General features: G+C 44.1%; 1 protein-coding gene across 1 annotated transcript in view; it reads left to right on the top strand.

Annotated features, from left to right (window-relative positions):
* The window catches only part of AHR (aryl hydrocarbon receptor), a 68,118-nt gene that overhangs the window by 28,453 nt on the left and 22,607 nt on the right, over window positions 1–17,058 (top strand). Inside the window, exon 3 of the mRNA XM_027872364.1 lies at window positions 8,035–8,138. Within this exon, the coding sequence (XP_027728165.1) occupies window positions 8,035–8,138 (104 nt within the window). The remainder of the gene's footprint in view (window positions 1–8,034; window positions 8,139–17,058) is intronic.

Genomic DNA, 17,058 nt, shown 5'->3' with positions numbered 1-17,058 from the left:
AGAGTGAGACCGTCCAGCGAGGCCCGCAGGGCAGAGTGAGACCGTCCGCAGAGTGAGACTGTCCAGCAAGGCCTGGAAGGGCAGAGTGAGACCGTCCAGCGAGGCCTGAAGGGTCTGAAGGGCAGAGTGAGACCATCTGCAGAGTGAGACCATCCAGCGAGGCCTGAAGGGCAGAGTGAGACCGTCCAGCGAGGCCTGAAGGGCAGAGTGAGACCGTCCAGTGAGGCCCGGAGGGTAGAGTGAGACCGTCCAGCAAGGTCTGAGCAAGTATAGGTGCTGACAGGAAGCAAGGATTTTGTAGAATTGTTCAGACTCGTAGAGGGACATTTCTCTTGGAGAAAGTTTGCTCTTTTGTCATCCAAAACAAACGTTTATTTTCTGGACCATTATTAAGAATGGTGTCAGATTTAGAGGCAGAAAGAACCTTGGGGCATTCTGTCCAGTTCTCTCATTGGACAGAAAAGGACACCAAGGCTTGGACAGGCAGGGAACTCACTCCCTGACTGTATTGTTCTCTCCACCATAAGAGAAACAGTTTTCATTTGGGTGGAGGTTCAAAGTTTTGCTTTGCCAGGCTCTAGGACTGGCAATGAACCTCAGAGGTCCACCCTAGTCCTGCTATCTCATATTACAGATGAGGAAACTAAGGCCCAGAGGAGATAGGACTTGAACTCAGACCCCTGAATCCGAATCTAGTTCACTTTTTACCTGTTACGCTGTGCCAAAATTAGAGTTCGTGCTCAGCAAACGAGTACCTCCATTTCAAGTCTCAAGAAGAAGTATTTCACTTTGAGAGTTTTTGTGTTCATTTTGTTTATTATCAATAATTTACTATTGGTAGTTCCTTTTTAACTAAGTAAAGCTAAAGTAGCATTCTGTTATTCATGAGTCGGAAGTTGCTAGGTGGCATAGTGGATAGAGTGCTGGGCCTGGAATCAGGAAGATCTGAATTCTAATCTGGCCTCAGACACTTATCAGCTGTGAGACCCTGGGCAAGTCACTTAACCTCTGTTTGCCTTAAACCACTGGAGAAGGAAATGGCAAACCACTCCAGTGTCTTTGCCAACAAAACTTCTTGGACCATGTGGTCATGGGAGCACCACTGAATAACAACAACAAAGATTCATGGTTGATGGTCTTTTACAGCCTTAAGTAAACTTGAACTTCAGAATTTAAATGATCTCTTATCCATCAACAAACCTTTGTTAAGTGCCTTCTATGTGCCTGGCCCTGTGCTGAGGACTGGGGATACAATTCTAATGAGTAAAATAATCCTTACTAGTAAAGTGCTTACAGCCTACTGGAGCAGACGGCACACACTTGCATTACTCTGTGGAGAACAAATACAAATGCATGTGCAACGATCGTGGCTGATCCGTGCTTCCTTATCCCCTGGGATTCTGTCTGTCTGCTCCTAGAATTCCTCCAGAGAGGACCCAGGCAGGATGCCGCTGTGGGACGTTCCTGGTCTACACGTGCAGCACTGGAGCTGTCCAGGTGACACCCAACAGCCCCGTGTCCTTAAGTCAGCACTTTGAGAACATGACAAGGTGCCTCGGCGTTTTCTTTCCTCTTCTTCTATCTTCTTGAGAGAAGCACACTCCTCCTCCATACTTTGGTAATAACAGAGCCCTTAGAAGAAGTGGAGGAGGGTCTGAGGAGGCACAGTCACAAGCTGGGCTTCACTCATCCTGCAGTTCATGCCTTCTCCTTGTTCCTCAGACTATGGAGATGTGGCCTCAGGTGCATCTGAGACATGTTTGTGACCGGCTGTCTGTGCCTGTTCAGTGCAACAGAAGCCACACATGACGCCAGGAGTTCCAGGTGAAGCTGACACTTTGCTCCTGGATTGTAGGATCATAATCTGAGAGCTGGAAGGGACCTTAGAGTCCATTCTGTAGAAGCTTGTCCCTTTACAGATGAGGAAACAGAGAAGTTAAGTAACTTCTTCAGGGTCACACAGCCCATAAATATCAGAGGTAGGATTTCAGCCCAGCTCCTCTTGACCCTGAGTCCAGTACCCTCTCCACTAAGCCAAGGTTGTAAAATGTTTAATTCTCAGTAGAACTCCACTGCAGTCTTTCTGCAGTGTTTCATGATGACATGGCAATTACCTTTGGTTCTAGAAATTCTGAGAACATAAGTCCTGGTAGGTCTTGCTGGGCTGGAATGGCTTTGAATCCTAGCCTTGCCTCCCCACAGTCCTCTTTGTGCTAGGAGTGAGCTTTGCAGCCTTGGCAGTTTTTGAAAGGTGTCTTCTGAGGCACTGTTGGGATGTGTCTGCGTTAGCTGAGGGAGGACAGGTGCCAGCAGAGCATACAGCCCTGAAAGATTGGGGGGAAATCTCTTCTTTCTTTTTGATTTCAGAGTTATCCAGAAAGAGTGTTAATGGATCTTTCTGCTTCACATCACCTGTATTTCCCAGGCTATCTCTCCCCCTCCCAGAGAGCCATCCCTCATAACAAAATGTTTAAATGGGGAAAAACAGTTCAACAAAAGTATACAGTCTGACCTCTGTTGTTCACTCATTCAGTGGTGTCCAACTCTTTGTGACTCCAAGGTGTACTGGCCATGCCAACCTTCTGCCGGCCACGCGCCGTACCCTCTCCTCCTATAAGGAGCAGGCTACCAGAGTCATACTCACTTCCGAGTCTTCGGTACTCAGCCGGATAAACACACAGAGACGAGCCATCGGGAGGCGCCAACACCAGAGCTTTATTCAGAGGCCATCACAGCAAGCCATCACAGCAAGCCCAAGCAGCAAGGCCAGAGCAACAGAGCAGGAGCCAAGAGAGAGCGCGATCTGACCACGCTCATTCCTAAGTACCTACTTAGCCCCTCCTCCCCAGCCCGCTTACAAGCCAATGATTGTAGGGTCAGATACCGGAAGGGGCTGTCTGAGTTTAGCACACCAAGGGGGAGGGAGTGACGTAGGAGGCTAGGACCGGATACAGGAAGGAGGCGTCTGGGATTAGTGCATAGACAGAGTACGTGACCTAGGAAGTCAGACTCAGATACTGGGAGGAGGCGTCTGGGGTCAGTGCTACACAAAGGGACCCAGGAAGTCAGGAAGGTCACAAGATGGAGGCGTCTGGGGGTGACGTAGCATATAGGGAGGGGACTAAGCAAAGGGAACTCAGTCCTCTGCCGTCCCACTCCCACGTGGCACCGCCCCTTGCCTCAGGAGCACAAGCTCCGCTACTTCCTTGTACCCAGCTTATCTCACATAGCACTGCCCACTGCCTCAGGGCTTCTCCGTACCCAGCCCATCCCAGTTCACCACGACTCTGCCTACCACAGCCCCTGCCTCGACTTCCAAATATACCTAGATCTTACCCTAATCTTGCCACAGCGCCCACCTGGTAGTTGCTAACATCAGACAGTCCCTCACACCAAGGACCATAGCGCACTGGGTCCTTCTGTCCTCCACCATCTCCTGAAGTCTGTCCAAGGTCACGTTTGTGGCTCCCTTGACACTATCTCTCTATCTCATCATTTGCCATCCCCTTCTCCTTTTGCCTTCAGTCTTTCCCGACATCAGGGCCTTTTCCAATGAATCCTGTCTTCCCGTCGTGTGGCCACAGTATTTAAGCTTCAGCTTCAGTAGTTGTCCTTCCAATGAATAGGCTGAATTAATTTCTTTAAGCATTGACCAATTTGACCTCCGTGCTGTCCAAGAGACACACAAGATAGAAGTGTACTAGGATGATGTTGAATGCTTTGTTATGGCTTCTAAAAGGTATCATTCTGTCATGTTGGAGATTCTACCCCAGCTCTGCTTTTCTCACCCTTTTGTTGACCATGAGGACTGCTCCATTTTTCTGAGGGATTCTTGCCCGTAGAAGTCTATGTGGTAATCACCTGAATTAAATTCTCCCATTCCTGTCCACTTAAGTTCAGTGACATCCATGCTGTTGATGTTTAATCTTTCCATCTCCTGTTTGACCACATTCAGCTTCCCTTGGGCAATCGATCTGAAGTTCCAGGTTCCTACACAATATTGATCTTTGGTCACCAGACTCATCTGCAGCTGAGCTTCCTTTTGGCTTTGGCCCAGACACTTCATTGGCGCTGGAGCTCCTTGTAGTTGTCCTTTGCTCTTCCCCGGTAGCATTTTGGACACCTTCTAACCTGAGGGGCTCAATTTCCTATGATATCTCTTTTATCATTTATTATTGTCCATGGGGTTTTCTTGGCAAAGATACTGCAGTGGTTTGCCATTTCCTTCTCCAGTGGATCGCCTTTCGTCTGAACTCTACACTGTGACCTGTCCGTCTTGGGTAACCCTGCATGGCATAACTCATGGTTTCAGTCAGCTATGCAAGCCCCTCCACCACGATCTGTAGTATGTGTTATGTGAAGACGTTCCACACTCAGTTTCCTGCTTTTTCTTTGGGACCTCCCTTGAAGTCTGGCTCCAGACCCCCTCGTTCCTCCAAAACTGCTCTCACCAAAGTTACCGGTGATCTCTTGGTTGCCCAATCAAAGGCTTTTTCTCGGTCCTCATTCCTCTTGACCTCCCTGTGGACTTTGCCACTGTCGTTCACCCTCTCCTCCCTCTCTCGGTTTTCCAGGACACACCCTGTCCTGTTTTTCCTCCTACCCATCTGACCACTCCTTCTTGGTCCCCTTGTTCTGTCTTCATCTGCTGACCGAGGGTGTCCTCCCAGGCCCTTGCTTGGCCCTCTTCTCTTCTCCGCCACACTCCTCTGCTTAGTGATCTCATCAGCTCCCACAGATGCAGCGCTCTCTATGCAGCTTACTCTCTGGTCTATTTGTCCAGCCCTAAGCGCTCTCCCGACTTTGCCTTTCTGTGTGTCCTGGGGGTTCCATACTTGAGGGCTGGAGAGCATTCCATTTCCTTTATTGTTTGTGGTCATGTGTGCTTTGCTTGCCTGGTTCCGCTCATCAAGGGAAGGGCTGATATTCGAATTAGTGGTTTTCTGAATTAGCTTGCCTTAACTTCTCATGGAAAATAGGAAAAATAGAGTTAAAGTCTTGGCAAGACTCTTTAAATAATCAGAGTGCATATATAGGTGGTGATATATTTGATATGATCTGTTCTAACAAATCCTACCTTAGATTCTTTTAGAATTTCTCCTCCCAGTGTGACAAAGCACTTCTCGTGGGGCAGGAAGTGACCAACCGTCAATCTTGGCAATTCGCTAAGCTTGTCATTGTTGTTTTTGTAAACTCTCAGGTATGACTTCCACTTATTCTGGGAAAGTCAAGGCCTAGAGAGGTCAAAGTGCTTGTCTGAAGTTGTGTGGCCTGGTTCAACAAGAATCTTGGGTTCTGCATTTGGAGTCAGTGCCTGGGCCTTTCTGCTAAAGTGGGAGAGCCCCTTTACTGAATAATGCTGTAAGGACAGGGGATTGTAGAAATGGTATGGTGGCGATCATGGATATTCTGGTCACATGTAGTTAAGAACTTTGACTAAGTTAAGCATCTCGGATGATGGGGGGAGGGAATCCGATGCTGTGGAGCAGCGTTTTTTAAACCATGGGTCATGACCCTGAAAAATTTGGCAACGGTAAAGTGTTTCTGAATGCACAATGACGAGAATTAATTAACCATCAAAAGCATAATGAATCCGAGATGTTTCTGGCAGCACTTGCCCGTGGTGCCTCGAGCAACTTCACTGCAGCCTATGTTCTGAACACACAGCATGCGCACTTGCACCGCGCACACCCTCAGGCCACGCAACATCAGCTAACATGACCAAAACTTGAAAAGTGGAAAAAGCTCAAGGGGCCCTAGCACTGAGAGTCCTCACCGCCCAGTAGTTCTGCCGAAGAGCGTTAGCAAGAATTTCAATCCAAAGGTTTGCTGAGATGGGGAAAGAAGGGCCGGGGCAGTCAGTCCTGTTAGATGCTCTTTGGTCTTCTCTGTTTCTCGTTCTTCTTACTTGCTTGTTTGCGCCAGGAGGTGGAAGCCGTACTGTGGGGTGTCCCAGTACGATGGTCAGAGTGCTGTCCGTCAGTCACTCAGTAAATGGTATGCTGAGCACTGAGGACACAAAGAAAGGCAGAAGACAGTTCCTGCCCTCAAGGAGCTTTCAGTCCAGTGGGGGAGGCAGACATGCCTGTACATAAGTGTTTCTTCAGTTCTATGGACTCCTGCTCTCCAGCACAGCTTCCGTGGCAGTGCCGGACGTGTCCGGTAAGCAGCTAAATAAATTGAGGTGACATGTAAAGCTCTTTGCAGACCTTAAAGTGGCTTGTAAATGAAGGTGTTACTACTGTTAGTATGTCATTTGCCATTTTCACACCTCTGGTATGGATAATCAGTATCTGTTTTGAAAAGAGTGACCTCCGAGGTAACAACTAGTGAGGAGCCTCATACGGTCTTAATATTTGCCTGGGAGACGCGGTTCCCATGCAGGGACCATCTGGGATGAGGCTGGAGGCAGGAAAGATCCCATCGGGTGGGGACTGAGGAAGACTCAGGCAGCCGGTTTTCTTGAGCAGGGACATTTTCTGGCTTCCGATTTTGTGATTGTTCTGGAAAGCTGAGGAGGGCCAAAGTCTGGCTGTTGGACAAATTGTCCCAAGTCAGACAAAACTGCTTTGGGGCACTATGTACAGTCACATTCGTTAATTCAGATGCCTGTAAGTGGGAATTCCATGAATATCATGACAACTTCCCAGACCAAGACAGCCTCGCCATCGCCTCTTGTAGGAGACTGGGAGATGTGTTCCAGTGTTGGAGAGGCAGAATGAGTCAGGCCCTGCCCTCCAATGCCTGACCTTCTGCCTCAGCAGATGTAAATGCCTAGTAATCTAAGGAAAGAGAGTCAACCAAGAAGGTAGTCAGGGAAAGCTTCCATCAGGAGCCAATACCTTTGCCCAGCCTTGAGGGAAAATTTTGACAGGTTAGGTTTGGAGAGCAATTAGAAGCTCATTCTAGATAGATTGAGGAGTCCATGGAGGCAAAGTAACATAAAATCAGTAAGGTTGGAGAGGTGGATTGGAGCCCTTTGACCCCCGGGCCTTTAAAAAGTGAGCATTTTCTCCTGAAGGCCACGAAGAGCCTCTTTCGGCTTCATTAATACAGACCTCTGCCTTCCTTTGGCAGCTTTGTGCAAGAGAGATTGGGGGCAGGAATGGGAGGAGGGGACTGGATGCTGAGTATGTCCAGGTGAAAGATGATAAAGGCCAGACCGGGAGGGATTTGTGAGTGCACATAGGAGGGGGTAAGTGGGTATGAGGGACATTGGTGGAAGTCAGAATGATGAGATGTGGCTGCTGATGGGGACGTGGGAGAGAGACAAGTCCAAGGCCACGTCATGTGGACTGTTGTGGCGTCCTCAATAGAAACAGGTGATAGTACGTGGGAGATGCTGACTAGGCTTCAAGGGAAAATGTCCGTGAGACAATTGGCAAGGTTGGCCTGGAGTGCAGGAGAAAGCTGAAGGCTGATATTAGGAGGAGAGGAGTCATTGATTGCTTTGCTGTAATAATTCATGGGAGCTGATGAAGTCACCAAGATGGTGTGGAAAGAAAAAATAGGGGCACCCTGGATTGGGGGGCTTCCTCTATCATGTGTCACATCTGCGCACGGCCGCTATCACAGGAGTTTGTAGGGAGCTACTCTTGGCAGCAGGAATTCAAATTCAGTGGCCCAGAAAGAGAATAATTAACAATAATAATAGCTAACATTTTTATAACTCTTACTATGTGCCAGGTACTATGCTAAGCACTTTACAAATATTATCTGATGTCATCCTCACAACAACCCTTCAGAAGCATTTTACAAATGAGGAAACTGAGGCAGACAGCGGTGAAGTGACTTGCCCAAGGTCCCGCAGTTAGTAGATGGTTGAGGCTGAGTTTGACCTTAGGTCTTCCTGACTGGCTGTCCTTGGTTGTGTGGGGGGTGTGGATCAGTCATCATGGTGACTCAGAGGGGAGGAGGTATGGGAGAAGGTCCTGTGCTCCCTCCTACATACACACAGCTCGTTGCCTTTGTCACTGTTTCAGATCTCATGTGAAAACAAACCCCTGAATGCTTTTTTTCTCCCCCTTTTCACAGCTGCACTAAAGTCTTCCCCAGCTGACCCGAATGGAAGTCGGGAGAACAGCAGAGGCCAACTGCAGGACAGCCTGCGCCTACAGGAAGGGGAACTCCTGCTACAGGTGAGGGATGGGGCGGGGGGGGGGGGGGGGCGGGGGGGGGGGGGGGGGGGGGGGGGGGGGTGGCGCGAGGCCGAGGTGATTCAGGTTCTTGTGGGGAGGGATTCCTTGGACAGGCTGACCAGCACGCACTGCCTTCTGTCCTTTCTTATGTTAAAACCCTTTAATGATCTCACTTCATTTACGGCTCAGGGCCTGTAACTTCACACAGTCATGTGTAGTCGGATGCAGTGGAAACAGTTATAGCATCTCACTGATAATCAGTGCCTGAGCTGGGAATTGAACCCTGGTGTCCTGCTTCCATCAGGGCTCTTCCACCATACCATTTTACCTATTGCAAAAAAATGGGACCCACACACCTGCAGGTCCTGCTTTTGACAGTGGCCCAGCATCTCTGCCCTCCCCACTCGAATGGCCTGTGCGGGTTCTGTGTGGCCACGTTGTCCAGTGCGGGGCAAGCTGGGATGGCTTCTGAGATTGGCTTCTAAATGCCCTTGGAATCTGTGCCTGCCTCACCCCCTCATATGGGGGCGCATCACCTTTCCTGGAGAGTTCTGACTCTTGGAAGCATGAGTCATAATCAGACTTTGGAAACTGAATCACCCTATTTTTTTATCTAAATTTTATTTTATTTTTCTCAATTACATGTAAACAAAAAAAAATTTAACACTTTTAAAAATTTTTGAGTTCCAAATTCTCTCCCTCCTTCTTTCCCCCCACCTTTGAGAAGGCAAGCATTTTGAAATAGACCATACATATGTAGTCTTGCAAAACACTTCCATAATAGTCACATTACAAAAGAAAACACAGACCAAAAAAAGAAAGTGAAAAATGACATGCTTCAATTTGCATTCATACCCATAGCTCTTTCTCTGGAGGTGGATAGCAGTTGTCATCATAAGTCCTTTGGAAATTTTCTTGGATTATGGTATTGCTGAGAAGAGCTAAGTCTTTTACAGTATTGCTGTTACCATGTACAATGTTCTCCTGGTTCTGCTCACTTCACTTTGCTGCAGTTCATATAGGTCTTTCCAGGTTTTTCTGAAAGCATCCAGTTCATCACTTCTTATAACTCATTGTATTCTATCACAATTACATACCATAACTTCTTTAGCCATTCCCCAATTGATTGGCATCCCATCCATTTCCATTTTCTTGCCACCACAAAAATAATTGCTGTAAGCATTTTTGTACATATAGATCTTTCCCTTTGATCTCTTTGGGGTACAGACTCAGTAGTGGTATTGCTGGGTCAAAGGGTATGTACAATTTTAAGTCCTTTGGGCATAGTTCCAAATTGTTCTCCAGAATGGTTAGGTCAGTTCACAACTCCACCAACAATTCATTAGTGTTCCAATTTTCCCACATTCTTCAACATTTATCATTTTCCTTTTCTGTCATATTAGCCAATCTGATAGGTGTGAGGTGGTACCTCAGAGTTGTTTTAATTTGCATTTTGCTAATCAATAGTGATTTAGGACATTATTTCATATGATTATAGATAGCTTTAATTTCTTCTTCTGAAAACTTCCTGTTCATATCCTTTGACCATTTATTAGTTGGAGAATAACTCATATTCTCGTAAATTTGACTCGATTCTTTATATATTTAAGAAATAAGACCTTTATCAGAGAAACTTGCAGAAACTTTCCCAGTTTCCTGCTTCTCTATTAATCATGGCTGCATTGGTTTTGTTTGTTCAAAAACTTTTTAATCTGATCTAACTAAAATTATCCATTTTATATCCCATAATGCTCTCTGCCTCTTCTTTGGTCATAAATTCTCCCCTCATCCATAAATCTGACAGGTAAAATATTCCATGTTCCCCTTATTTGCTCATATCACCCTTTATGTCTAAATTGGATGCTCATTTTTACCTTATCCCACTGTACCCACTGTATTCACTGTAAGATGTTGGTCTATAACTAGTTTCTGCCAAACTACTTTCCAGTTTGCCCAGCAGTCTTTGTCATATAGTGATTTCTTATCCCCAAATCTAGCATTTTGGGGTTCATGAAACACTGGATTTACTGTGGTCATTTACTACTGTGTATGGCGTACCTAATCTATTCCATTGATGCACCACTCTATTTCTTAGCCAGTGCCAGATTGTTTTAATGATTATAACTTTGCAATACAATTTGAGATCTGGTACTACTAAGCCACCTTCCCTCACATTTTTTTTTTCATCAGTTTCCTTAATATTCTCGAACTTTTGTTCTTCCAGATGAATTTTGTTATGATTTTTTTTTTCCTAACTCTATAATGTTTTTGTAATTTGATTGGTATGGCACTGAATGAATAAATTAATTTAGGTAGGATAGTAATTTTTTTTATTATATTAGCTCAGCCTACCCATGAGCAATTAATATTTCTCTAGTTGTTTAGATGTGACTTTATTTGTGTGAAGAGTGTTTTATGGTTGTGTTCATATAGTTCCTGGATTTATCTTGGCAGGTAGACTCCCCAGTATTTTATATCGTCTACAGTTATTTTAAATGGAATTTCTCTTTCTATCTGTTGTTGCTGGACTTTGTTGGTAATACATAGAAATGCTGATGGTTTATGTGGAACTTTGCTGAGGTTATTAATTATCAAATAGTTTTTAGTTGATTCTCTAGGATTCTCTAAGTATGCCCTCATATTGTCTGCGAAGAGTGATAGTTTTGTTTCTTCGTCACTTATTTTAATTCTTTTAATCTCTTTTTTTTTGTCTGATTGCTATAGCTAGCATTTCTAGTGCAATATTGAATAATAGTGGTGATAATGGGCATCCTTGTTTCACTCCTGATCTTATTGGAAAGATTCCTAAGTTATTATCCTTATGACAGATAATGATTGCTGATGGTTTTGGATAGATATTACTTATCACTTTAAGGAAAGCTCCATTTATTCCTTTGCTTTCTAGAGTTTTTAATAGGAATGAGTGTTGTATTTTGTCAGAAGCTTTTTCTGTACCTATTGAGATAATCATATGACTTTTGTTCATTTTGTTATTGATATGGTAAATTATGATAGTTTTCTTAATATTGAACTAGCCCTCTTTCCTGGTATAAATCCCACCCCCCACTCATAATGAATGTCTTTGTGATATATTGCAGTAAAGTTTTTGCATCAATATTTGTAAATGAAATTGACCTATAGTTTTCTTTCTCTGTTTCAGCTCTTCCTAATTTAGGTATCAGCAGTATACTTGTGTTGTAAAAGGAATTTGATATGACTCCTCCTTTGCCTATTTTTCCAAATATTTTATATAAAATTGGAATGAATTGTTCTTTAAATGTTTGGCAGAATTCCTTGGTGAATCCATTTGTTCCTGGGGATTTTTTTCTTAGGGAGCTCATTGATTGCTTGTTCAATTTCTTTTTCTAAGATAGGGTAATGTAAGTATTCTATTTCTTCTTCAGTTAATCTGGGCAATTTATATTTTTGTAAATATTCATCCATTTCACTTAGATTGTTAGATTTATTGATATATAATTGGACAAAGTACCTCCTAATAATTGTTTTAATTTCCTCTCCATTTGTGGTGAATTCACCCTTTTCATTTTTGATACTGGTAATTTGGTTTTCTTTTTAAAAAATCAAATTAACCCCCTTTTTTCTATTTTGCTGGTTCCCCCTCCCCCATAAAACCAGCTCCTAGTTTTACTCATTAGTTCAATGGTTTCCTACTTTCAATTTTATTCATCTGTCCTTTGATTTTCAGGATTTCCAATTTGGTGTTTATTTGGGGATTTTTAATTTGTACTTTTTCTAGTTTTTTCTTTTTTAGTTCCATGCCCAAGTCATTGATCTGTTCTTTCTTTTCTATTTTATTGATGTAAGCATTTAAATATACAAATTTAGTGCTGCTTTGGCTGCATTCCATCAATTTTATATGTTGTCTCATTGTTGTCATTATCTTAAATGAAATTGTTGATCGTTTCTAATAATTTGTTCTTTTACCCACTCACTCTTTGGGATTAGATTATTTAGTTTCTAATTAATTTTTAATCTATGTTTTCCATAACCGTTTATTGAAGGCATTTTTTACTGTATCATGTTCTGAAAAGGATTCATGTAATATTTCTGCCTTTTTGCATTTGGTTGTGAGGTTTTTATTCCCTAATACATGGTCATTTTTTTTGAAGATGCCATGTACAGCTGAGAAAAAGGTATATTCCTTTCTATTCCCATTCAGTTTTCTCTAGAGGTCTAGGATATCTAACTTTTCTAAAATTCTCTTCACTTCTCTAACTTTTTTCTTTTTTTTTTTATGGTTAGATTTATCTACTTCTGAGAGGGGAAAGTTGAGATCCCCACTAGTACAGTTTTGCCATCTATTTCCTCCTGTAACTCGTTTAATTTTTCCTTTAATAATTTGGATGCTATGACATTTGGTACATACAGTATTGATATTAATTCATTGTCTATGATACTTTCAGTAAAATGTAGTTTCCCTACTTACCTCATTTAATTAGATCTGTTTTTGCTTTTGCTTTGTCTTAGATCATGATTGCCACCCCTGCTTTTCTGTTTAACTTCAGCTGAAGAATAATAGATTCTACTCTAGCCCCTTATTTTTAACTGTGTGTATTTCTGTTTCAAATATGTTTCTATAAACAACATATTGTTGGATTTTGATTTTTAATCCATTCTGCTATCTGCTTCCATTTTGTGGGTGAGTTTATCCCATTCACAGTTATGATTATCAGCTCTGTGTTTCCTTCCATCCTATTTTTTCCCATTTATCCTCTCTCTCTCTTTCCCTCTCTCTCTCCCTCTCCCTCTCTCCCTCCCTCTCTCTCTCTGTCTTGCTCTCTCCTCTCTCTCTCTCTTTCCCTCTCTCTCTCTCTCTCTTTCTCCCTCTTGCTCTCTCTCTCCACCCCTCTGCCCCCTCTCTCCTCTCTCTCTCTTGCTCTCTCTATCTCTCTCTTCCCCCTCCCCCCTCTCTCTTTTCTCTCTCTCTCTCTCTCCCTCTCCCTCTCTCCCTCCCTCCTTCCCTCCCTCTCTCTTCCCCTCTCTCTCTGTTCCTGCCTCTCCCTCTCTCTTTTCTCTCTCTCTTCTCTTCTCTCTCTCTCTCTCTCTCTCTCTCTCCCTCCTTCCCTCCCTTCCTCCCTCCCCCCATCCCTCTCTTCTCCACTCCTCTCCTGCTTCCCAGTAGGCTAAGACAGATCTCTATGCCCAACTGAGTATGTTATTCCCTCTTTGAGCCAGTTCTGATGAGCGTGAGGTTTGAGCGTTGCCCAATACCCCCACCTCTCCATTTTCCCCTCCATTATAAAAGCTGTTCTTTTAATGCTTTCTCTATGTGAGATAATTCCCCCAGTTCTTTCTCTCCCTGCTCCCTTCTTCCAGTGCATCCCTCTTTCTTACCCTTTAATGTTATTTTTTTTAAATCATCCCATTGTAGTCATCTCACACCCATGCCCTCTATCCATGTATGCTCCTTCTAACTGCCCTAATAATGATAAAATTCTTAGGTGTTACAATTATTATCTTCCCATTTAGGATTGTAAACAGTTTAACCTTTATTGTGTCCCTTATGAGTTCTCTTTCCTATTTTCCTTTTTATACTTCTCTGGAGTCTTGTATTTGAAAATCAAATTTTCTGTTAAGCTCTGGTCCTTTTTTTTTTTTAGCTCTTTTTTAAGCTCTGGTAAAGCAGGATTGCTTGAAAGGCTTCTATTTCATTAAATATCCATTTTTCCCCTCTGAAGGATTATACTCAGTTTTTCTGGGTAGGTTATTCTTAGTTGTAATCCCAACTCCTTTGACTCCCAGAATGTCATATTCCAAGCCCTCTGATTCTTTAATGTGGAAGCTGTTAAATCTTGTGTTTTCCTGGCTGTGGTACAGTATTGGAACTATTTCTTTCTGGCAGCTTGCAATATTTTATCCTTGACCTGGGAGCCCTGGAATGTGGCTTTAATATTCCTGGGAGTTTTCATTTTAGGATCTCTTTCAGGAGATGGTCATGGATTCTTTAATTTCAATTTTACATTCTAGTTCTAGGATATCAGGGCAGTTTTCCTTGATAGTTTCTTGAAATATGATATACTATAGGCTCTTTTTTTGATCATGACTTCCAAGTAGTCCAATAATTCCAAAATTATCTCTCCTCAATCAATTTTCCAGGTAAGTTGTTTTTTCTAATGAGATTTTTTTTCATATTTTCTTCCTGGTTTTTTTTTCATTCTTTTGATTTTTTTTTATTATTTCTTGATGTCTTATGGATTTATTGGCTTCCACTTGCCCAATTCTAATTTTTAAGGAATTCTTTTCTTCAATGAGTTTTTGTACCTCTTTTTCCATTTGGCCAATTCTGCTTTTTAAGGAGTTCTCTTCACTGGATTTTTCTTCCTCTTTTAGTAAGTTCTTGACTCTCTTTATAATTTTCATGTATTACTCTCATTTCTTTTCCCAATTTTGCCTCTCTCTTACTTGATTTTTAAAATCCTTTATGAGCTCTTCCGGGAATTCTTGTTGGGCTTGAATCCTGTTCGTATTTTTCTTTGAGGCTTTCCTTGTAGTTGTTTTGACATCATTGTTTTCTTCTGGGTTTGTTTGTTGATCTTCCCTGTCACCGTAGTAACTTGTTGTGGTCAGGTTTTTTTGTTTTGTTTTGTTTTGTTTTTGGTTGTTGTTGTTTGCTCATTTTCCCGATTTCTTGACTTTTAACTTTATATTAAAATTGGGCTCTGCTCCTGGGGTGGAGGGAGCGCTGTCCCAGGCTCCAGGCCTTTCTTGCCTCTGTTTTCAGAGCTAGCTCTGCAGGTCTGTAGGTTTTTGGTGTTTTCCTGGTAGTATGGTCTAAGGAGAGGCGTGGTCACTGTTGTCCTGGCCTGTGCACGTTATGACCTTGTTCTTCTGTAGCCACCAGTACCAGCATTCCTCTTGGCCCTGGGACTGTGACCAGATCCCCTGCTGTGCTGCAGCTGCTAGTGCTCTCCTCTGTCTTGGAATTGAAACCAGGGTCCCTGCTCCCTCATGAGCGACCCCAAGACCTCTCTGCCTCGAACCACCACCAAGGCTCCTGCTCCACTGAGGCTGGTAGTGCTGTTGCTCCTTTTGGCCCTAGGACTATGACCTAGAACTGTGTATGGACAAAGCAACAGTGTCCTGAACCCAGCGCCAGCAAAGGGTGCCCTGGCAATCTCCCGCCAACCAGTTGTTGTCCCCACCCTCCACCCTCCACCCCCCACCCTCCACACTCTGGCTGTGGCCCGAGAGCTCCTGAAGCTCCTGCTGCTGCCACGGCAGCTGCCCCCGAGTCGTGGCCTGTGCTGCACTCTGGGGTCCTTCTGGCACAGTGTGAGACAGAGCTTTACTGCAGACCTCCTAAGCTGTCTTGGACTGGAAAGTGGTTTCCCCCAGGGTTTCGTTGGTTCGGTCACACCAGAATTCGATTTGACACGTTGTTTTAGTGTTGTTTGGAGAGCAATTTGGGAAAACTTGGCCTTGGCTCTGTCTCTCCCTCAGACAATTTTGAAATGATTCTTAGTTTTTCTTCATGTGTCTAAACAAGAATGAAGGGCTCTCTGGGTTGCACCTCACACAGTTATCGTAAATTAATTATTTGTTAGCTTGATCCAATATTTAGCATAATTAACAGATAAACTATTTTGACAATCTCCCAAAGAATAAGTTCTTACCACATAACATATAACTTATAGAATTGTCATCTTTTTTGTTCTATCAAATATCTGGAACTTAAATGTTATCATCAGCTATCAAGAATGAGGGTGTGTTAGAATTTTGTTTATTTAAATTAGAACTTTGTGACATCATTAATTCAGTATCTCCATTATAAAATTCACTTTCTTTCTCCCAAGACCCTCCTCTCTTCTGCACTTCCCTCCCCTTGGTGAGGGTTCCTCCTTCCTCCCAGTCCGCCTGGCATCCTTGCTTGCCTGGATTAGGACAAGAGCCCTTTGTGTGGGCCTGGCCCCCAGCCCCTCCTCAGCCCCCTCCAGCTGCCCAAGAGGCTTACCCGCTCTGCAAACTCCCTTTTGCCCCAGGATCAGATCTGACATCCCCTTTGGCCATGGAGTCCTGCCCAGTCTTCCAGTTCTCTTAGGCTTGCCTGGCTTCCATGAATCCAAGGATCTAGGATGCCTCTGTCTGTTGACCTCAGGTCCCGGGTCATCCCCAGGCTCCCAAGGCTCTCGTTCCTCCCCTCTGGCTCCCCTGGGCCTCAGCTCAAAGCCAACCTTCTGCTGGCGCCTTCCTTGAGAGAAACTTGAACGTGCGGTGTTTATCTGTGGTCTGGGTGTCCTCCCTGGCGCGTTGTTTCCCCTATTAGTGGGAGCTCCCCGAGACCAGGGCACTGCTGGGATTTTGCCTTTTTTGTATTCCCACCATTTGGCTCAATGCCTAGCATCTCATAATGCTCGCCCACTTAACTTAATGTATCCACATTTATTGTGTTCTCAAGCACCCTCCTAGGAATTTTCTTGTTTTTAAGCATTGTGGGAAATTTTAATAGTTGTTATTTGACCAGATAATGACGTTGTCAACTTTGAAGGTTATGTCTGAGTTAGGGGGCTAGGGGAAGGTACCTCTGTGGAATGCCCCAGAGTCTGTCCTAGACAGATGGTCAGAGCTACAGATGACTTGGTGCTGTGATAATTCCCACGCTGGCTGGCAAAGTTAGGATCCCAAAATATCTTGGGGGGAGGCGAGGGGCATAAGCACACGTATCTACGTGTAGGCTGCCCTGGTCAGACCAGCTCTAGGAAGCATCCAGGTGAAGGGAGCCAGGATGGGGAAGGGCCTGGAGGCCATGCTCAGAGTGGTGTATGCAGCCGGGCAGGCTCCATGCTCTTTGGGTCAGGCCAGCAGTTAGTGATTTCTGTATCTCAGACTTAGCATGTCCCAAACAGAACTCATTACCTTTCACCTCAAATCAACCTCTCTTCTGAACTTCCCGACTTCTGTT

Source organism: Vombatus ursinus, unplaced genomic scaffold (assembly GCF_900497805.2).
Source record: "Vombatus ursinus unplaced genomic scaffold, bare-nosed wombat genome assembly UNPS02014799.1, whole genome shotgun sequence".
Lineage (NCBI taxonomy): Eukaryota > Metazoa > Chordata > Mammalia > Diprotodontia > Vombatidae > Vombatus > Vombatus ursinus.
Note: the sequence above shows the minus strand (reverse complement) of the source record. Positions and strands in the feature narration are given on the sequence as shown.